The 23051-nt window shown below is 40.0% G+C and overlaps 2 protein-coding genes across 3 annotated transcripts in view; both read left to right on the top strand.

The window, feature by feature from the left end:
- The window catches only part of doc2b (double C2-like domains, beta), a 55113-nt gene extending 48087 nt beyond the window's left edge, over window positions 1-7026 (top strand). For both annotated transcript variants that reach the window (XM_061751830.1, XM_061751831.1), the window contains 3 exons: window positions 2847-2928; window positions 3731-3827; window positions 3912-7026. In XM_061751830.1, the coding sequence (XP_061607814.1) occupies window positions 2847-2928; window positions 3731-3827; window positions 3912-4045 (313 nt within the window). In that variant the 3' untranslated portion in view covers window positions 4046-7026. The remainder of the gene's footprint in view (window positions 1-2846; window positions 2929-3730; window positions 3828-3911) is intronic.
- Window positions 7027-8435: 1409 nt separating this feature from the next.
- Window positions 8436-19874, top strand: castor2 (cytosolic arginine sensor for mTORC1 subunit 2). The gene is made up of 9 exons (XM_061752296.1): window positions 8436-8790; window positions 11563-11633; window positions 12689-12882; window positions 14118-14250; window positions 14342-14465; window positions 14857-14967; window positions 15046-15128; window positions 15211-15305; window positions 15400-19874. The coding sequence occupies exons 1-9, from the start codon at window positions 8678-8680 to the stop codon at window positions 15460-15462; spliced, it is 987 nt and encodes a 328-aa protein (XP_061608280.1). The 5' UTR covers window positions 8436-8677; the 3' UTR covers window positions 15463-19874.
- The last annotated feature ends 3177 nt before the right edge of the window (window positions 19875-23051 follow it).

Consider the following 23051-nt stretch of genomic DNA (forward strand, 5'->3'; position numbering starts at 1 on the left):
AAAAAAAAAAGTGCCTTCCTGTGTGTTTTCTGGCATGTATTGCTGAGACTTTTTTGCGGGTCTACTTATGATAGACAGGTTTACCAAATTGCATGTTGTTCAGAGGAACTGACCTCGGGGGCTGAGTTTTCAAAATTGAATTACTCAAGTTTTGTGTTTTAGGCATTGCGACGCCAGACTCCATTGATTAAATGTTCTTTTCTACCTTAACCCCCCCCCCCCCCCCCCTCATAAAACAATATGCGCATTGAACCAATGACTTCTTGTGAATGGCTCCTGTTGGTGCACACCAGTCATAATACATCGTAATCACCTCGCTTCAGACGTTCACTCTGAAAAGAGGGCCGACTCGCCTGTGATTACATCAAGTGGTATAAAAGCCACAATTTGAAGGAGAGTTTTTTTTTTTTTTTTTTTTTTTAAATCACACCTGAGCGTCTTTCATCCGGCCCAGCAATTAATTTCCGACAGCGTCGCAAAAGCGGCAGGAAGAGAGGATTTCTGGCCATCGTTGTCCGACAGATTTGGGGAGTTTGAAGGACGCGTCGACAGGAAGTAAACTCAACGTACGCTCGGTGTGATGATGATGACAACTATAAAACATACTTTCATGATATAAATATTTTATGAACTCATGTTTCCACTTTAATAATAGCTACAAAATGTTATTTTCATGTTTTGTTCATATTTATATCTATATTCTATATTTATTTATATTTTGATTTTATATTGTTGTTGTTTTTTTAAGTTCTTATGTATATAGTTTTGTTAAAGAGACGCTCAGTTGTTTTTGCAATTGTATGGTAATTATGAATGTTTTAAAAAATATATTTCATTAGTGGATGGATAAGACCTTTTGATTGTGGAGATCCTTAAATGTATTATTTCATTTTTCATTTGTATTATGATTGTTTTATACCGTTTCTTCATTGAACAATGCAATCATTTTGCACGTGTATGACAGTTTTACAAGTAAAAATAAAATACTCACAATGTTGTTTTTTTTTGCTTCCAGTACTGCCATCATTCTTCTTGAAAAAAGGACTTTTTCCCGCATAAAATCTTTTTTTTCCCCCCTTATAACATATTTTTTTGCCAGTGCTTTTATGACTTCATTCTTGTAGATTTACAGCTTTATTCTTGTACAATTATTACATGTTTCTCATAAAGTTGAGATAATATTACCTCTTAATTCTTGTAAAATTGTGATTATTTTTTTTTTTTTGTATGTTTTTTTTAAATGTAATTTATTTATTTTTCTTCTTGTAATACTGTATTATTACATCATTTATTCTTGTAACAGCGTTCCCGAGGGAGCTTGAAACAGTCCCGAGAACTGTCTGGGTTCCCACCACATTGGGCTAGACAGGCTATTAATACATTTTGGAAAGATTTGTACTTTAGTAGAATTTCATATAGACAGTTATGATATTCTTGGTCAAAACCAGAACGTACTATATTGTGCATGGAAAATTAAGAAAATGTACAGTATTGTCTTCAAATATTGTGGTTTTTTTTTTTGATGATGTAGACAGTATAAGCGTGCAGAACACATGATTTGAGTTCACAGTGTTTCATCTGGTAGAAATGATGAAAAACGAGCGGCGAGTGTTTTGCTCTGTTTTCCCATCGGGTCGCTCGGCCGGCTCGCCGGCCCTCGGGGTCTCTGGTTCGGTTTTTACGCCGAAGCAATTACGTCCGCCGCCACATCCTCCTCCTCATCAACGACACGCGGCGTTACCTTGGGAAATTGAAATTGAAACCGGTGTGGGATAAAAAAGAAATAGTCATTGCTCACAGTGGTGGAATAGCGCATACGAAAACGGGGGCGGGTCGAGTACGCGGACTGTTGCGTCAAGGTTTGCACTAAGAGGACAAATCCAAATTGAAATGTGCTCATCTGAACGCAAGTATACTCTTATCTGCACAATTTTTTTTTCTTGTAAGTTTACACACTTTTTGGAACTTTCTCCTCTTAATTGTATGACTTTTGGCTCTTAAAATTATCAATTCATCTTGTACAATCATGACTTTGTTTGTAATGTTATGTATTTATGTAAAATGATTGCTATTTTCCCCTGTAATTTTACATCCAAGCTTGTAATATTATGACTTCTTTCCCAACATTTTTTTTATCTGTAATTTTAATTAATACTACTTTTTATTCTTGTAAAAATAAGACTTTGTTTTTTTTTAATCTTAAGTTTTTTTTTGTTTGTTTTTTACTACATAGAATTATGGCTTTCTTCTTGTAAAGTTATAACTTTTTCTCTGGCAACACAAGATGTTTTGCAATGTCTTTTTTCTTGTCAAATTATACGTTTAGTTTAGTTAATTTAGTTTTTTCTCATAAATATTCAAGACTTCAAGGTAAAATTACGAATTTTATGAAAATTATGAAATTCAGTCCACAAAATTATGATGATGATTATTTTTTATTGATTTTTTGCTATTAAAATTTGGGACTTGTAAAATTTGGATTCTTGTAAAACTCTTAACTTGTTTTATTTGATTTTTTTGTTTGTTTTTTTGTCGTAAATGTAAGACTTTTGCTTGTGAGTTAAGACTTTCTGATTTGGGCGCTATTAAGACGTCTCTAAAAATCAAATATTTGTTTTTTCTTGTAATATTACAACTTTATCCTCCAGTAAAATGTATTCTACCATTTTCCTTGCAATGTGAACATGGCTTTGTTATCATTTTGTGTTTGTGTGCAATATGAAGACAGTCTATTCCAGTCCAGTCTGGTTATATGACGTAAACGCAGCGTTGAGTATGAAGGGCAGAGCCACAGCTCCCCCTGGAGGGACAACATGGTACTGACGACCTGTTCCGCTCTCCTGCAGGTACCTGAAGCCCGACGAGAACAAAAAGTCCAAGCACAAGACGGCCGTGAAGAAGAAGACGCTCAATCCCGAGTTCAACGAGGTATCAAATACAACCTTTTTGACTACGTTTAGACAGCACTGAACTGAGGAACTGAGGCCGAGCCCGTTGGAACGCCGTCGCTAACCAAAACAGCAGCACGAATAAAGGCGTCCCCTCGACTTGACGCCTCGCTCCATCTTCCGTGTAATTTTTTGTTTTGTTTGTTTTACACTCCTGTTTCACGGGATGGGAATTACAATATAGGCTGCCGCCAATCTGCTCTCGATTGCTTACCTGGAGAAATGAAAGTTGAATACACGAAGAAATAAAATGCGAGTTGTGATTTTCCCAACACAACGTTGGCGCAGAGGGCAGGCGGTGCAGGTAGGACGCCCACCCACCCCACTTAAACCCCCCCCCCCTCCCCTCCCCCCCCCCCCCCCCCCCCCCGGGCCAAACCCACTCAAAGGCCAGCGGCTTGGCATTTGCGTTGACATTTTTCCCGCCCGTATTCCGCCGCCACCTCTTGGCCTTTCCTTCCGACACCAACATCTGGGTCTGCTTTGATATTAAGGCACAGTAGCAAGCTTGACTTTTACAACTGATGAACACACCAGGTCCTCTTTTTGTGCCCTGGGAAAGCTCAGAGGCGCCCCTAAACTACCTCCCGCTGAAGGTACCGCGACGGTGTCACTCTGGCCGTAAGTTTGACTCTTGACTTTTACAACTCGCAAGAATTCCCTTGGAGTACAATACTTAGCTTTATGGGGTACTTCAACACTCTGATCGTACATATCTTAATCCCGGCGAGGGGTGTTTAGGGTGAGGATGCACGACTAACCGGTGAACTGCTTTTGCGCAGGAGTTCTGTTACGACATCAAGTACGCAGACCTCACCAAGAAGACCCTGGAGGTGACCGTGTGGGACTACGACATCGGCAAGTCCAACGATTTCATCGGTAAGTTTTGGAAAAAAAAAAAAAAAACACCCCAACAATTTGACTTTGGTCATCCAATGACACAAAGATCTTACCCGACTCCAGGCGGCGTCTCTCTGGGCATCAACGCCAACGGGGAGCGGCTCAAGCACTGGTTCGACTGTCTCAAGAACAAGGACAAGAAAATCGAACGCTGGCACACGCTGACCAACGAATTACCCGGCTCGCTGAATGACTGAACGTCGTCATCTGGCCATCAGACCCGTCGGACCAGAAGCCCCCCACCCAAATCCCGCCAGACGCCTGCATCCATCCTTCCATCCTCCCTGCTCACCCTTCGACGCATCAAGTACCGGGTACCTTTCCTCTCAACGGGGCTCAACTGAAAGCACCCTGAACGGGAAAGTTCTGTCTGCACGTACAGAAGTGACTCAACGGGTATGGTAACGCTACGGTAACAAGAGCCCGTTTTCGCACCGCCCGTCAAAAGTCGAAACGCCACCGACACGGAAAGTCAGCGGTAGTATAAGAACGGTAAAAGAGCTGTTTATACTCAACAACGGCATTGGAATGGTGGGGAAAAGTCGACCCTGCAGCCTTTTAAATTGGCTGTAAAAGCCGACATTTTTGTTGCGTAAAAAGCACCAACGCGGAACGCGTCGAGGGTGAAGTCGACCCAACAATCTTCCAGCTTCAGAGGTAATTTCAAAGCCGCAACACGGCCCGGCTTTAAAGAAAATCTGCAAATTACACTACAGGGTGTGAAGTTCAGCACCTGACACTCGCAACTTCCACTCTTTTGCGTTGAAAGTAAGTGTGCCACAACTACTTTAATCCTCACACCTTTAATTGTCCACCTTTTTTTTGCGTTTCGTTGTTCCGCATGCATGGAGGTTTTAACATCTGAGGTGACCTTTTTCATGTCGCTGTTCTGTATAAATGCCAATGATTGGGAATGTGGGAGACGAAGTCAACCTGGCAATTTCCCGGGCTTTGGTGGAGCTGTAACGGAGGGACGACGTCTGTGGTTTACAACACCTGACGTGGACCAGGTACTCGAAATAGTACCTCATAGTACCGGTTTACGCACGACTTTTCCAGCCGAGTGAAAAGAAAAATGGCCGCCGCTTTGAAGTTTACGTGTTATGTCTTACGATGATGCTAACAAAAAAGCATGTGTTGTTTACAGCCTCTTCTTGCTGTCATTTTAGCAGGAAAGTGGGCAAACGAATCCTAATTCCTAATTCCCGTTATGAAAGCTTTGTATGCGTTTTGTTTCTATTGTTGTTCTCCACCGCAAAGGAAGCATCTCAATTCATTTGGCATTTCTCCGCCTTTTGTCCGCGTCGCTGTTCTGTATAAACGGTACTGACACGGAAGGGGCGGGGCCGTGAAGTCGACCCCGGCAATTTGCCGCCTTCGGGGGTAGTATCAGAGCCGTAACAGTCCCTTTTCAACTGCTTGTGAAAACCGCCATTTGTCCTTTCCCCTGTTCTTGTTCCGTATGAATAATACGGAGTGGGGGATGACGACAAACTGGCAATTTTCCGCCTTCGGAGGTAGTGTCGGAGCCCGTAACATTCCGTTGTACAGTTTCTGCGTCACTGTTCGGTCTAAACAACACCGACGCAGAAAGCGGTGGATGAAATCGACCCGACAATTTGGATCTGATCTGACACATTTGACCGGATCAACAGGATCCAAGTTTCATCGGATTGTGCCGCGTGGTTTTCGTGCCGAAGTGTGAGCTTGGCGACTCTTCTGTCACGGCTCTGATGCGTCAATTTGCCGGGATCTCCGTAGAATGTATAAGCCGCGCCAACCGGTCTGAGAATGTGCACCTCAGTGCTCCTTTGCCTTGGTTTGTGTCGGGATTTTAAGGCCCCTTACCCTCTTTTTTTCGATTGGATTGAATTGTATTTCAGACAGTAGACACGCAGTAAAGGTTCAGACCCCCGTGTGTGATCCCGACGCCCAATTTGAGGGCGAGTACAGGCCGGGATGCACGTCGTGTTTTTTGGGGAGTGACTTACAATATTTATAAGTCCCGAGTCTGCAGTGTGACCTTTTACTGCAGGCGCTTCCCTTATAAATGCGCACCAGGCGCTGACTGGGAGCGCAAAGATTGTAATTGTATTTTATTTTATCTTGAATTTTTTTTTATTTTGTGTCATGATCTTTTATTTGCTATTTTATTTCAATTCTAATTGTTTCAATTTAATTCATTGGATTTAATTTTTTTGTAATTCTTTATTCATTGTGTAATGTAGTTTGTTGAAATGTATTTTTTTATTTCATTATATATTTAGATATTTTTTGTTTGTTCATGTTATTTAATTTCATCATATTTTGTTTTTTATTTTATTATCAATTATTTTAATTTGTAGTTATTACTGTATCGTTTTTTTCGATTTTATTTTAATTGTATTTTCTTTCCTTTTTAATACTTTATTATAATTGCATTGCTTTTCCCCAGTTAAATTTTGATCAACTATTTTATTTTATTTTATTGTAACAATTTTATTTGAATTAATCATATGTATGAGGTTTGTATTGATTTGATTTTAAGTAATTGCATTGTTTTATTTTTCGTTATTTTATTTGAATGGATTTTATTTGAATGTTCTATTTTATACCATTTTGTTTTATGACATTCAGCTCGACTTTCGTTTTAGGTTATTACGTTCTTTGACGTTCACGAAGGCTCTTTAATGTTGACAGTGTTTTTTATTCTTATTCTTATTCTTATTTGACCTCCCCTGCCGTTCTTTAATGTACTATGTATTGATCCCAGTAATCACGATATCCTCTGGTGAGCCTGACCGCCATTTACCGACACAAAGCGACGATGTGATTTTTGTAAGCCGTCTGCCTTCGTATGCAAGCTCGATATTATGAAAAAGAAAACCGCTACAAAAAAATGCATGCGTATGGTCCTGGGTTTTGTCATGATATGACCTAATGTTTGATACTGTTTTCTGTATTTAAAAAAAAAAAAAAAAAAAGTTGAAACTGAATGCACCAATGATGACAATGCTTTCTTCTGGAATCCATTTTGTACCTGATTGGCTGCTGTGTGTGACTTTTAATGTGAATTTTGTTGGTTTGTCGAATGTTTGTATGAGTTATGATGTCAATGCAATATGTCAAATTATATTTTGGTCAGACTCCGAAAAGAAAGAAAAAAGGATTAAAATGAATCTGTTCTGTTTGCACCAAGGACCTCAAAGTACTGTATTTATGTGTTAGATTTGCCACCGGCAAGCGGTAGAGTTCCATGTTGTGATCAAATGGTCAACAACCTACCTTGTGGAAAACTGTTAGAAAAAAAACTAAGGAAAAAAAGCCATTTTCTAGAACTGTCCGTAACAACTTTGATTTTGCAACATGGGATGAAATGGCCAAAAACTGACCTTGTTTGGCTAAGTGGAAGGTTTTCCAGAAAGTTTAAAATAAAATAAAACCGCGATTTTGCGACAGGTGGTAAAATTTTAACTAACTTAAGCTTACGAACGAATATTTGTGTCAGATTTTTTGTTTATTTGTTTGTTTTTATTTGGAGGGGGGGGGGGGGGAATGGGTACGCAAGAACAACATTTCCCGTCAGCCCCCGTATTTGGCAGAAGCCCCGCCCCTGTCCGTTTGAATGGCAGGTTGTTTGTTTCACTGAGACCAGCTGCTGACTATTCCAGTCTGAGAGCAAACAGAGACCAAGCAGGCAGCTGCTGCTTCTGCCGCTCTCCCGTTCAAGACCTGCGACAAGCTCCCGGAAGCAGGAAGGAAGCAGCTTCCGCTTTGGCTCTCCTGGTTTCAAAATAAGCGCGTAATGGAGATTTTTTTTCAATGTATTCAAATTAAGTCGTCTACTATTATTTAACAATTAGTACAGAAATATTTTATCAACAATAAAACTAAAATATATATATACATACACATATATTTTTTGTTATATTGAATAACATGTATTGAACTAAGACAATATGAATGTATGTTTTTCAATAAAATATAGTCAGAAAAGGGAATATTAAATGAAGTTGCATTTATACATTAATTTTGTTTGCGTAATAAAAAGCGAAAAAATATATTTTCTCGTTAAAATAATATTTTATTTAATTAGAAAATATGACATTTGTATGTATTACTTAATTATTTTGTTATCAAATTCTCAAAATATATTTCCCTTGTCCAATGTAGTTAGATCATCTTGTTTCATCAAGATATATAGTAAATAATATTTAATAAAACTTAGTCATATTTTTAAATAAGATAAAAAGGTTTAAATATATTTGAATAATAAAATATATTCAGATCATTGTATTTAATTTAAAAATAATGTGTAAATAGATTTTTTTTATTATCTATTTTTATTTATCTCTATTCAAACAAAGTATTACAAACATTCTATTTTTTCATAGATTTTATTTTGATCATTTTGTTTACTTAAAAAACTATTGAATACAACCAAATTTTGAAAATATTTAATTGAAACAAATAATTTCTGAAATATATGTATTCATTAATATAATTATACACACAATAGTTAACGACTAACTAAGCTCCATTTTCTGACGTCGTTTAATTTTATTTTGGAAACCCTGCAGTCGGAACTGCGAGCGTTTCCGTCTCCACCTTGAAGCAGCTCCGTTTTTTTTTACCTCTTGCTTTCTTCCTCCCTCTCTGCTCTGCTTCTCTCGCTCTCTCTCTCTTTTTTTCTCTCTATTTAAGACGACTTTAGGCTGGGCGTGTATGTATTTATCAATGTCCTTGTTATTTGAAAGTACGTAGCTTTATTGAGTTTTTTTTTTTTTTTTTTTGGGGGGGGTTAGTTTGTTTTTCGTAGCCGCCCCCTTTCCAATGAGAAGACGTAAAAGATGGAGCTTCACATTTTAGAGCACAGCTTGAAAGTGGCGAGTATAGAGAAGGAAGGTATCCAGATTTGCACTCACGGATTAATCAAACTCGCCTTCCTGGCCTCCAAAACCAGGTACGTCCATTCTTTTCATTCATGCCACAAAACCGGCTCGTCAGTGTTGGACTTTAAAGGCAGCTAGCTTAAAATGTCCGTCGTTTTCCCTGTGTGCTGCTAGTTTCCCGAGGTGCCTTGAATGCATCGTAATGTTGTTTAAATGTGTTTTTTTGTTTACGTGTTTGTTCGTTCTAGCTCCGCTTCTCCAGGGCCTTTTCTAGCTTTGTGTCATCCATAGCTGGGTCGACGCCAGCCAGGTGTCTGTATAGACGAATTTGAGTGTGTTTTACTGTACGTGTTCGTGTCAAAACTCCATAATTAAAACGTCAAAAGTGCCATTATTTCTGGTGCGTGGCGTTCATGGACCGCGTTGGAGCTCGGCGAGGAGATGCTTGTCGTGCGAGGGGAGGCCTTTGCACTTGTTTTCGTCGCCAGGCTGTGTGATTAATGTGAGCCTTAAGCAGGTTAAGTTTCCATAAGCGCACAATGTGAGCTCGCTAAAGCTTTTCCCCAACACGTTTTCTTGTCAGAAATGAATCATTCATGACAGTTATGATTTCCCCCATAGGAATGAATGGAAGTAGAAATGGTGGTATGTTGTTCCCATGTCAAAACTGTTGCCTTCACGAAACCTTTACGAACTGTAAAGGGAATGTTCCAAACATAGGTGGCAAAAGTACTCGCATTGTGTACTTAAATACAAGTACAAATACTTTTACTCTGGTAAAAGTAGAAGTACTGATTGATTCAACTCCTGTATTTAAAAAAGGACAGACTGAAGTGCACTCAAGTACAAAAGTAAAAATTTGTTAGCCTAATGGCATAATTGTGTAAGTAAAATGTGATCATTTTCGATATATCAGGAAAAAAAACAAAATTTTTAGTAATTACATTGGTATTTTTCATTGATTTGGTCACAGTAAGTTAAAAGTAAGACTTGTGCAATTATGCTATAATCCTACAATTGTTTAAGAGCTAGCTGTCATTGTGGAGCTTTTATGCTAAAGTAATTAAAAAAAAGTTGGCAAAATCTCCCAAAAATGACAGTTGGTAAAAATGTCGAATGTGGATGGAAAGGCCACTTCAACCTGAGTACAATGCACAAGGAATTCTGGAAATCAGATGATGGGTTCCGTAAAAAATAGTTATTTGTGTCGGGGGGGGCGAAATTGCTTTGTTGGGCAACAGTTTTGTCTGATATGATATCATCATATTAGGCTGTAAGCCTTAAAAAGGTAATTTTTCCTTTAGTTAAATATTGACTTTTTGAGAACTGCACGCAAATTAGTTTAGCTCTTTTTTTAACTTGTCTTCTTTCTGAGGGGGGAAAAAAAAGTTATTTTTCCTCTACAACTTCCACTTTGTTTTGGACTACATATTCAAAAGAAATCAAACGTTCTGACTTTTTTGAAAAAAAAATCCCTTTTTCTTGTAATAGTTAGACTTCAAAGACTTTATATATTCAAAACAATACTTTATTCTCGTAAAAAAAATTATCTCAAAAGAAAAAAAGGCTGTTCTCGTAATATTTATTGTACAATTAAAATTTTCTTTCAGAAATAAATACTTAATTTTTATGAACTAAACTTTTTTTCTCAGGGAATTTATTTTTACATTCTGCGTAATTAAACTTTTCATGAAAAAAAATGTACAATGCAGATTTTATTCAAAATCAAAAGGGACTTCATTCTTGTAAGATTGACTTTCATCCCCGAAAGTGACTTTATTCTCGTAATATTTCAACTTTTCTTGGAAAAAAATTATTGTACAGTGACATGTTTTCTAAAACAAAAAAAAAACTATTTCAGTTACATAAGATTCAATATTTTTCTTTGGTTAAAAAAATAAAATAAAAAATCACACTTGATTCTCGTAATGTCTCAAATGATTCGTTCGTGGCACTTGTGATTTTCCCCAATCAGAATCATCTTTATTATTCATTATTTCTTATAATATAAATTATTGAAAAAAAAAAACTCGGTAAAAATTTTTTTCTTAAGTCTTTTCCCATAAGCTTTCTACTTTTTTTTTTTTCCCCCCATACATTACATATTTTTTCTTGAAAGAAAATGATTTTTTTTACAATACGACTCAACGTGGCTATTGTCTTTGACAGTCAGGTTTTTACTAGTGATGCAAATAATGCAGTTAGCAGCAAAATGCTAAATAACATTTTTAAAAATAACCGTTGTCCTGTCTGTCGAGCCCCCCAGGCCTTCTGAGCCCCTCCCACCGCAAATATTTGATGTAATTAATGTTCCCCCGGTCACTCAGAGTTCAGCGGCAACAACAACAACAACAAGACTCCGTCAAAGAGTCCTTGTGACGTTCCTTAACTGCCCTGGGAATTCGACGAATGTGGAGGTTCAATTAGCTCGTTAGCGGGAATGGAACGTCGTCATTAAGGCAGGCCTCGGAACGACAATAATAGTTAGAGAGAGGTCATCAACCCTCATTTCCACAGAAGCAAATGCTGTCACTTTCTCGTTGCTTTCAACACCTCAAAGGCAAACATTAACCGTGTTCGGCCGCCGTTGTTGCGTGTCATTTTGGGGAAACTTGTCACTGGCCTGCCGCGGGACCCACATTTGCATTTTATTGGTCGCGCAACCTCTGCAGAGGTCACACCGACAATATCCGAACCGCTCTGGTTGGCTTCCCAACTTATTCAAAACAAGTCTTCTCTTTCTCAAATGGCGTACTAGTACGTACAAAGACTTGAAGCTGAATATCGAGGATATTAAATAAACGCTCAAATCCACGTTTGACCTCGCCTCCCTCTCCACTCAGGTGCAAGTTCTTCAGCCTGACAGAGACGCCGGAGGACTACACCATCATCGTGGACGAGGAGGGCTTTAAAGGTGAGCCTCGGCGGGTCGCCGCGGAAACAGTGACATCATCACCGCGCGTGTTGTGTAATGGGGGGGGGGGGGGGGGGGGGTTTACGACGTCTCTTTGGGCGGCCGATGTTTGAGCACACTTTGTCGCTAATGGTGGAGGGCCACTCGCTCTTCAGTGAGTGAATCCGCGTGGTCACACACCTGACCAAATGTCCTCGGTTACCCCGGAGACCATAGGTGTTTTTTTGTTTGTTTGTTTTTTTTTGAAGACAGAGCCTGATCTGTCATGGTTTAACCCAAATCCCAACCTCTGTGGCACAATATGCTGGGCAGTAGTGCTGGACGACGTGGCGATTTTATAAAAATGTCGTGCGTTTCTCTTGTGTGGTTTCTACCTCTAACTGCTGTGATGGCTCTCTCCAGCTTTATCCCTCGCTCAGTAAGGCCTGCCGCACATTGCGCGATGCGGTCGCAACCGATTGGACCGGACCATTGCCTAAAAACGGGAGTTTCCGACTCATCGCCGCACGTTGAGCGAATGGACATATGGAAGCCTTGAACAGCGAGCCCGTATACGCGTTTTCATTTTAGTGTTATGTTTTTAGAGAGTATAAAGGCATCTTTTACAGAGTAAAACCCATAATATTACAAGAATCAACCGTTTTTAAATCCACTTGTTAAAATTAGATTTTCTTCCCTTGTTAAATTAGACTTTATTAACATATTACAAACATCGCAAGATTATGACTTTTTATCTCAACAAAATACGTCTTTGTTCTCGTAAACTGACTTTTTTTTTCTTCCTTGTAAAAATATTTCATTCTCATAACATTAAGACTTTTTTGCTTAAAAAATTAATTTATCGTAACATTGGAACTATTCTCGAAAATGGCCAACTTTTTAAATCCCGTGGTAGTTATTTTCAATCGGTGTTAGAATTATGTCGAGGGTCCTCGGATAAATGTCTCCCTTGTAAGGATCCCTGGACCCAAAAAGTTTGAGAACTCTTGGTTTAACGGTTAAGTGGCTATAGTGTTCCCAAGAATACGACGTCGTCCTAATTTTATTCCCCGCAGAGCTGCCCGAGTCGGAGCACATCAGCGTCGCCGAGGCCACGTGGCTGGCGCTCAACGTGGTGTCAGGCGGTGGAAACGCGTCCAACTCGCAGCCCATCGGTGTCACCAAGATCGCCAAGTCGGTCATCGCGCCGCTGGCTGACCACAACATCTCCGTCTTCATGCTGTCCACCTATCAGACTGACTTCATCCTGGTGAGTGGCGACACGTGGATGGTTGCAAAATTCTGTCTGCTTGTGAAAAAAACTAAATATTTGTATTTCAAATTTCCAAAATGGTGGTGAGCGGCAATACGTGTCCTGTTTCTGGTATGGAGCCATAAATCACAGGAGATTTCAGTTTGGTGAGGACTTATTCCTTGACGTCTTGATCTCGAGACTGGTCTCACAACCACCTTTAGGAAGGAGATGTTGGTCTTGTCTCATCAATTGTATATTAACTTGACCTAGTCAGACACTGGGTGTTTAATCCTCGGACCTTGATCTTTGTTTCAATGCCTCCGAGTCCTGTTCTTCCCTTAGTCTTTGGTTATGTTGTCATAACGTCACTGAATATTTAGAGGACTCAAGTGCCTGACCTGTACCACTTTTTGGGTAGACCAGGTTGAAACCGATCCGTACGGAAAACCTTTTGAAGGGAACATCTTACAACAGTTGTGTTTACGGTAAAGAGGCCTTAAATGACAGAAATGAAGGCGATTACAGTTCTGCGGAAAGTTAGTCTTCAAAGTTTTGTTCTCGAGACCGGTCTTGCAACCACTCTTCGTTTGGGCACAGATGTATGTGATGATGGTGTACAAGTAACACAGAACACGGCTTTATGAAGAAATCCTCTCTCGTGCAAAGCCTGTCTAGCCGCGGGGGGGGGGTCTTTGGATTGCTTCACTGTCAGGGGGTTAAAATAAACAGTCTGCTGAGCGGCTCTGCTATGGAAAACAAAATGGTTTCAGTGTTGACAGTCTGTTACGTAAAAGTGGCTCAGGAGCTCGCTGCTGGAATTCCAGGTATCGTACATCTGTCGGTTTCCTTTCTGGACTGTGGCGTGTCTTGTCATATGGTCCTGATTATTGGGTTGTCTGATGCTTTTTTTTGTTTGTTTGTTTTTCTTTTTCTTTCTCCCCCCCCCAGAGACTTAAAGTACACTTACACCAGAGTTGGGACCAAGTAAATGCTTTGCAAGTCTCAAGTCTTTGCACCCAAGTGGAGACTTGCAAGTCCTGTTTCAAAGTCTAGGGCTTGCGACTTGACTCGGGACTAACCCTAACCCTCGACTCGGGACTTGAGGGCAAAGACTTGAGACTCTCGGACTTTCAACCAGTCATTCTGTAATGTGTCCCCGCCAAGGGTATGACAAACACGGCAGCCTTGATGCTGGTAAAGAAATTACTGAGGGTGGTACCCTTTGACTCATTGGGCCGTTTTATCTGCAGGTCCGAGAACGAGACCTGCCCATGGTCATGCACACACTGTCTTCGGAGTTTACTTTACTGAGGGTGGTCAATGGAGAGACAGTGGCCGCCCACCACCTGGGGGTGACCAATGGCTTCGTCAAGCCCAAACTCGGTAGGTGAAGAAGGTGGGGGTTTATTCACATTTGTCATTTTCTGTTCTTTCTAAGCCTTTTTTCATTTTTTATTTTTTTTCCTTCTCCCAGTGCCGCGTCCAATCATCCACCCGCTGTCCAGCCCCAGCAACATGTTCTGCGTGACCAGCTTGGATCCTGACACTCTTCCCTCCGTAGCCACCCTGCTCATGGACGTCATGTTCTACTCTGGAGGGTAAACAGCGGCTAGGTTTAACGGGGGTTGGGTTAGGGGCTAGATTTTCAGTGGGTTTGGTGAGGAGATAGTGTTTGGTGTTGGGGTTAGGTTTAAGGGTAGAGTTTGGGATTTGGGTTAAAGGGGTTAGTGCTTGGTTTGGGGGTTAGAGTTAAGGGGTCATGTTTTAGGGGTTGGGTTAGTATTGGGGGTTTGGCTGAAGAGTTGGAGTTTAGAGTTAGGGGTTATGTCAGGGCTGAGACATTGGTTTCTTGAGGTTTGATGAGCGTTGATGTTTAAGGGTTAATGTTTACAGTCAGGCTTAGGGTTCAGGTTTAAGGGATTTATGTTAGGTATGGGGCCTGGCTTTTCATTTGACTTATTTGCATTTTTCTCTTGTCCCCATCTCCAGATCGAAAGAATCAGGTGCATGTGGCGACGACGCCAGCCACATCCGATTCTTCTCTTTCTCCCTCATCGAAGGCTACATCTCACTGGTCATGGATGAACAGACCACGCAAAGGTTAGCGGAAAGTGACGACGACGGCTAGTTAGCTTGTAACTTCTACAAACTGGCTAATTTGCCCACTTCTTCCTCAAGGTTCCCAAACAACGTCTTGTTCACCAGCGCTTCTGGCGAGCTTTGGAAAATGGTCCGAATCGGGGGACAACCTTTAGGATTTGGTGAATTTAGCTTTTCAAACTAGCATGCTTAGCTAGCGTGCTAAGCAAGCGGTGTGTTGATAAGTGTGCATTCTTCTTGCAGACGAGTGCGGCATCGTGGCTCAAATATCAGAACCCTTGGCAACCGCCGACATTCCAGCGTACTACATTAGCACCTTCAAGTTCGACCATGCCTTGGTGAGCTAGCCTAGCTTAGCATGACTGATACAAGATAAAGTTTCGGGTTAAGCTTTTTTAAATAAATGCAAAACAAGTGTGACATCTTCTCCAGGTTCCTGAGGAAAACATCCAGAGCGTGATTGGAGCGCTGAGGACCGAGAGCACCCTGGCATAGCAAGGATAGAGAGAGCGAAAAACAGTTTTAGCGTTTGAGTTTCCAAAAACTTCCAAGAGCTAATTAGCGGACTACTGTGGATCAGCTTGGAGTGAGGCGCATTGTATGAAGGGGATTTTGTTGCTCAGCCATTTTCCCGTAGCTCCCTCCTTTTTTCCTTTTGATGCCACCCGAGGGCAACCCCGCATCTGGCCTTGCCCTGGTAGTTGTTGCTGCTTCACCCTCTCACATGCACCTACTGTGTTAGTTACAGAATTCCTCCCTCGTGGAAGAATGATGAATGTACTCGCGGAAGAATAATTAGTACAAGCTTTTTCACAATTTTTTTTTCTGTCGTTTTTTTTCACTTTCTTTTTTATTTTCATGAATTTTTTCCCTCTTTTTTTCCATTTCTTTTTTCACTTAAAATCTGAGGTTTCTATTTTCCATGTTCTTTTTTTGTTTTGTTTTTGGGGGTTTTGTCATGTTTCATTTTTTCCCCAGGTTTTTGTTTGTCACTGTAATTCTCTTTTTCACCATTTTTTTGTTTCCTGTATTTCTTGTATTGTTTTCTGGGGTGCTTTCATTTTTTTTCACTTCTTTTTACATTTGTTGTTTTCTGTTTTTTTTTTTTTCTTTCCTTTCATTATTTTGTTTCCCTTATTTTTTTCCTGCAATTTTTCCCATCAGTGCCAAGATGGTTTTTTTTGACTGCCTAAATTGATTATGCCTTTTGTTGTGCAATCTGAGGCCGTGCTGCGTTCACCGCCGTTAGTGAAGTTGTTGATCCATCTCGACAAGGATTTTTAACTTTTTTTTTTTTTTTTTTTTTTAGTTTTATTTTATTTTTTTTATTTTTTTTGCTTATCGTCGACATGCTCATACTGCGAGCAACCGGTCGCTTTCCTTCCACTGATCAGAGGATTTTGATTTAAGTCCATCTGATAGCAATGGTGGATATGTAGCATTGATAGTTTGACTACTCGATCGCGAAGGAAAAATTTTTTTTCGCGTTTGCATGACAATACAGTATATTGGCAAAGTAGTTCCTCTGATCTTTGTTGTTGTTCTCCCACAATCAGAAAATGCTAACTTTAAGTTGAATTCTTTAGTACCGACTGAATGTTTTGGATTCTTGCCTTTACACTTCATAAACCCGTCGTCGTAATCACTGTTTAGCTCTCAGATAACGTACAAGAATTCGTAAAGGAAAAAAAGTGTCAAGTTTGATTTTGTTTCTTCTTAGCTATTTTGCCAATTTCGTACATTCTTCAACCCTGAAATGGGCGGAAACTTTTATTCACTGTATACTTATGTTGTTTTTTTGTTTTTTTTCAAGCCCAGGTGATTCGCGAACAAGGCAGGAAAATTGTCGTCCAGTAAAAGTTGAAAAGATTACCATTAGCTAGCGATTTTTCTAGACCAAGAACGAGAGCAAGACCAAATTCTCCCTAACAACGATTTAGTAGGTTTCAGACATCACAGTGCAAAATATTGTAAGTTGCACTTTTTTTTCTTGCTCGGAGCTTAGCTTAACCCAAAAAGTTTTATTTGGTTACTAACGTAATTTGACTATATTTTATGTTTGTTGTTTCTCTAAAATTGTCAGTCTGTCTGACAAATTCATTGAGGAACCGTAACTGTCGCCGAAATATGAGTCTGTGAAATTTGTCAAAAAAACATGAGAAAGCTCATCATTAGTAAGTAAATTACGCTTATTAATAATTAATAATAATAATTGTAATTTCTCATTGGGAAATCTGAATTCCCCCTTTATATACGAAAGCCTAAGAGACTATTAGTTTAGCGTAAGTCTAAAAGTTAGCTTGGTTCTGGCTATTAGCGATGTTCAACTCACTAAAAAATAGTTTTACAAAAATGTAGTCTATTTTAAGCCCGCAAAAACTAGCGTTGCCAAACTTTTAATAATTTCAATAAAAATACAATCAAAAGATTTTACAGCTTATTAAACCCCAAATTTTGCCAACCACAATTTAGCAATTTTAAAATGAGGAACATAAATTGTGCTCATTTATTTTCTCGCAGTTACGCTAAAATGGAGTTCACACTTAAATATGAAACTCAGACTAAGAAACTATTATCTTATTAACCCATGAAACTGGATTAGGCTACTAAAAATGTCATGCGTCAGTTATGCTTATTTTCTAGCCGAGAGCTACGCCAAAGAAAATGGAATTCAAATGTTTGGCTCTGTCTAGCCTTGGCGACTGGCATTGGCTAAACTTTGGCCGATTTAGATGTAAATGATTGAAAAGGTAATCAAAAGTGGGATTATCTTTTCTTTTTTTTTCTTTTTTTTTTTTTTTAAATTGATGAAAAATCTGCAAATTTTGCCTACCACTGTTAAGAAAGTACGAAATGCTGTAAAATATTTTTCTTCTTTTCTCATAAAAATGGTATCCACCTTGGAGGAAAAAAAAAAAACAATTAACCCATTCATTACCTTAAGTCATTAAACTAGCATAGGCTGCTAAAAATGTTGGTCAATTGTGCAAAATTTCTTGCAGAGTTTTTGCGCAAAAAAAAAAAAAAAAAATCGAATTCACCTTTAAAAAATGATTGCCATTGTTTAACACGAGAAAATTTGCCTAGCTTTGGCAACTATCATCACCAAATGTTTTCCTATTTAAATTAAAAGATAAGCAGTAATTAGTGATCGACCCCCAAATTTGACTTAGCACGATGTGACAAGTATAAAATGCCGTCGCATTTTTCTCGCAAAAAAAATCACAGAGAACCAATAAACTATTAGCTTAACCCATGTAACCATCTTAAGGTACAAAAAAGTCATTTTTCGCTTATTTTCTCGAGTTACACAAAAAATGGAATTCCCTGTGAAATACAAAGTTTGGACCAATAAACAATTACTTTAGCTTAACGCATGCTTATTTTCTCGCAGACAATTATGCAAGGATGAGTCGCTTTGCTTAATGTAAAAAGCTTAGCCTAGCTTTAGCTTCTAATGCCGCCAGATTTCTAATAATTTATATGAAAAATATTCAATCGTTTGCTATTTTATTTTTGTTTCGATATCCAGTTTTGCCTAACACGATTTAGCAAGTCTGAAATGTCGCAAGTCATATGCACTTATTTTCTTGCAAAAATGGACTTCACACTTAAATGTGACGCTAGTACGAAGAAACAATTAGCTTGCCTTAACCAACGAAGCTTAGGTTCCCAAAAATGTTAAGTGAATTACACAAATTGGAATTCAGTTGTAAACATGATTGGCTTCGTGCTTAATGCAAAAAGTTAGCCTAGCTAAAGCTACTAGGAACGCCAAACTTCTAACGATTACATAGAAAAGATATTCAGTAGGTAGTTTTTTTTTTTTTTTTTAACTGTATTTGATAATCATGTACCCAAATTTTTCCTACTGCAAATCAGCAAGTCTAAAATGTCAATTATTGCGCCTTATTCATTTTCTCGCAACAATGAAAAAGTTAGAACCAAGAAATGATTAGCTTAGCTTAACCCGTGAAACTCTTAGGTTACTAAAAATGTAATAATTAAATCATTAAATACGAAGCTAGGACTGATAAGTGCTCAGCGTAGCTTAACGCGTGCTTATTTTCTCTCTGAGAACTACGCAAAAATGATTGGCTTCGCAATAAGTTATCTTCGCTTTAGCTACTCGTGCCTCCAAATTTTAAATGATTCTGCCATATTTTCTTTTGTTGTCGCCAAATTATTAGCCTGTCCATTGAACTCTCCGAGAAATCATTACTTCGACACTTTTTTTCAGGTTTTTTTTTTTTTTTTTTTTTTTTTTTCCTCTGCCAAAAATCCAGAGAAAGTGTTAGCATTAGCAGTAATGTTGTTGTTGCTCCCAGTGTTGGCATTCTTTTTTCCCGTAATGTATTACTGAGCCACTTTTGTGATGAGAATAATGACGACGTAATAATAAGCTAACGCGCGAAGGAGTCTCCCTCCGTGTGTATTTTCCGGTCTTGAAGCTCTGCCTCCCCAAAAAGCCCTCGACCAATGGTCTGCACTTTAATGCAGGTAAGCCCCGCCCCCACTCCCCAAAGCAGGCCTGCTGTACTGATGTGCAAGAATGGGAGATGACTATTGGTCTTAAGCATTTGCTGGTATTAAAAATGTATTTTTTCATGTTGTTGTTGTTGTTGTTAGTTTCTTCACCTTTTACACCCAGCTAGTCGATACAATTTTTTTTGTCAGTGTTAAAACACACAGAAAATTCCTACTGATTTCCATTTCAATATGATTTCTTTTGATTTTGAGCTTTTTGTGCGCGTGTGTGGGGAAACAAACAAAAGCAGCTCCCCGCCCCCCCCCCCCCCCCCCTTTTTTTTTTGTCTCTTTAGTTGTGATTTGGTGTTAATTTTATTGTCCTCTCACTATGATGTGTTCCCTATGTGTACTTTAATCAATAAACTGGTAACACTGCAGCCTCATTTGTTTATTTGTCATAAAACAATGTACAAAAGCAAACTAAAGAGGTGAGGAAGTAGCAAAGCGTACCCCCAAAATTAACGAAACGATGAGATGAAAACTGTCAGGGAGGCTCCCAGAAACATTGAAGTAGCTTCAGGAGTTTCTGGCAAGTACTGGTTGGCTGTTTAGTACATGTGACAACAATTGGCTATGGGGTTTGGTGCCAAGACCTTGGCCTAATCTTACATAGAAAAACAAGTCTGGCTACTTTATATATATATATATATATATATAAAACACACTTGAAGTCATTCCCATGTTTGAGTCCCACAGCGCAGCGCTCTGCACGTTGCTCCACTGCGCCGAGCGATGCGGGGACCAAAGGGCCCGATCCTGTGGAGAGCAGCTGGCTTGGCAAAGTTTCTCACCTTTGGACCTCAAAGTTGCTCGCAAAAATGTAAATTCATTTTGATTATTTATCTAATTAAATAACTCATGCTAATTGTAAATTTAAAAACAATTGTAGTAATAGTAAGAAAAAGTTAATTCATTTAGTCTAAAGTTAAAAAATGTAAAAATATTTTTACATATACAGTCAACATTTTTCATTTCATGAAAGAATTTAATTATAATTTTTAAAAAAATTACAATTGCATTCAAATATTTACAGATCGCTCTCTTTTTTTACTTTTTAACTATTCACCACGGGAAGAACTGCTCGTCTCATCCCTGATACCCAAACAACCTTGGACATTCTTTCCTTGCACCAGAATCTGCGAGCACCCAAAATATGAGGCGAGGTGAGGTATCTATTTGCATGTAGCCGTCACAGCAACAAAGTGGGCACTGCTGCATCGGATCTTGGTGACAGCGACGGAGAGGTTAAAGTCAGAGCATTCGCAGGGATCATCTTGCCCCCCCCCCCCCCCCCCAAGACCCCGAGGGGGGGGGGGGGAGTCGCAGGCTTCCCACAGCGATTGAGGCCTTTTCCCAGAATCCCGTAGCCACAAGCAAACACTTCGCCTCGCTCTGGAGTAGAGCATCGGTGTCATGAGCCACTCTGAGATTAGTTTTGTTTTATCTGTCAGTCGGCTCTTCCTTGTGTTTTTTTCTTTGTTTCCCTGAGGCGGCACATCTGAGCGCTTTTGAGAATGAGCTCCCAGCCTTAAACGCTGCTGCCACACCAGGAAGCTGCCAGATCGCTCTTGCCTTGGATACGTCTCCTAGTTGTATGGTTTTTTTTGTATTTTCTTTTTTTTTTTGTGCTGTTTGTTTTTCCTTGTAAATTCTGGCAGAAGAAGAGGTGGAAAGCGGGTTCTTCGGCAGAAAGCGAAGAGGAAAGCACAGAGCCTAGAACTGAATGTGGGGACCTTGAATGTTGGGACTATGACAGGAAAATCTCGGGAGTTGGTTGACATGATGATTAGGCGAAAGTTTGATATATTGTGTGTCCAGGAGAACAGGTGGAAAGGCAGTAAGGCTAGAAGTTTAGGGACAGGGTTTAAATTATTTTACCATGGCGTAGATGGGAAGAGAAATGGAGTCGGGGTTATTTTAAAAGAAGAGTTGGCTAAGAATGTCTTGGAGGTGAAAAGAGTATCAGATCGAGTGATGAGGCTGAAACTTGAAATTGAGGGTGTCGTGTATAATGTGATTAGTGGCTCTGCCCCACAGGTGGGATGTGACCTAGAGGTGAAAGAGAAATTTTGGAAGGCGCTAGACGAAGTAGTTCTGAGCATCCCAGACAGAGAGAGAGTCGTGCTTGGTGCAGATTGTAATGGACATGCTGGTGAAGGAAATAGAGGTGATGAAGAAGTGATGGGTAAGTACGGCATCCAGGAAAGGAACTTGGAGGGACAGATGTTGGTAGACTTTGCAAAAAGGATGCAAATGGCTGTAGTGAACACTTTTTTCCAGAAGAGGCTGGAACATAGGGTGACCTGCAAGAGCGGAGGTAGAAGCACACAGGTGGATTACATCTTGTGCAGACGATGTCATCTGAAGGAGTTTACCAACTGTAAGGTAGTGGTAGGGGAGAGTGTGGCTAGACAGCATAGGATGGTGGTGTGTAAGATGACTCTGGTGGTGGGGAGGAAGATTAGGAAGACAAAGGCAGAGCAGAGAACCATGTGGTGGAAGTTGAGACAGGACGAGTGTTGTGCAGCTTTTCGTGAAGAGGTGAGACAGGCTCTCAGTGGACAGGAGGAGCGTCCAGAAGGCTGGACCACTGCAGCCAAGGTGATCAGAGAGGCAGGCAGGAAAGTACTCGGTGTATCTTCTGGCAGGAAAGGAGAGAAGGAGACTTAGCTAAGAAGAAGTGGGACGCTGAGAGGACCGAGGAGAGGCGAAAGGAATGCATTGAGATGTGACATAGAGCAAAGGTAGAGGTGGCAAAGGCCAAACAAGGCATAAGTGCCAGGTTGGACACTAAAGAAGGCGAAAAGGATCTATACAGGTTGGCCAGACAGAGGGATAGAGATGGGAAGGATGTGCAGCAGGTTAGGGTGATTAAGAGATGGAAATACGTTGACTGGTGCCAGTAGTGTGCTAGATAGATGGAAAGACTACTTCGAGGAGTTGATGAATGAGGAAAATGAGAGAGAAGGGAGACTAGAAGAGGCAAGTGTGGTGGACCAGGAAGTGGCAATGATTAGTAAGGCGGAAGTTAGAAGATGCCTGAGGAATGGAGGAGAAGTGTGCTGGTGCCCATTTTTAAGAACAAGGGTGATGTTCAGAGCTGTGGGAACTATAGAGGAATAAAGTTGATGAGCCACACAATGAAGTTATGGGAAAGAGTAGTGGAGGCTAGACTCAGGACAGACGTGAGTGTTTGCGAGCAACAGTATGGTTTCATGCCTAGAAAGAGTACCACAGATGCATTATTTACCTTGAGGATGTTGAATGAAAAGTACAGAGAAGGTCAGAAGGAGCTACATTGTGTCCTTGTAGATCGAGAAAGCCTATGACCGAGTACCCAGAGAGGAACTGTGGTACTGCGTGCGGAAGTCTGGAGCGGCAGAGAAGTATGTTAGAATAACACAGGACATGTACGAGGCCAGCAGAACAGCGGTGAGGTGTGCTGTAGGTGTGACAGCCGAATTTAAGGTGGAGGTGGGACTGCATCAGGGATCAGCCCTGAGCCCCTTCCTTTTTGCAGTGGTGATGGATAGGCTGACAGATGAGGTTAGACT

The sequence above is a fragment of the Phyllopteryx taeniolatus genome, chromosome 17, assembly GCF_024500385.1.
Source record: "Phyllopteryx taeniolatus isolate TA_2022b chromosome 17, UOR_Ptae_1.2, whole genome shotgun sequence".
In the NCBI taxonomy this organism is placed as follows: Eukaryota; Metazoa; Chordata; class Actinopteri; order Syngnathiformes; family Syngnathidae; genus Phyllopteryx; species Phyllopteryx taeniolatus.

Coding starts and splice junctions, on each gene's coding strand:
- castor2 (XM_061752296.1), top strand. CDS start 8,678: ATGGAGCTTCACATTTTAGAGCACAGCTTGAAAGTGGCGAGTATAGAG. Junction 11,634..12,688: donor GGACGAGGAGGGCTTTAAAG/GTGAGCCTCGGC, acceptor TATTCCCCGCAG/AGCTGCCCGAGTCGGAGCAC. Junction 12,883..14,117: donor ATCAGACTGACTTCATCCTG/GTGAGTGGCGAC, acceptor TTTTATCTGCAG/GTCCGAGAACGAGACCTGCC.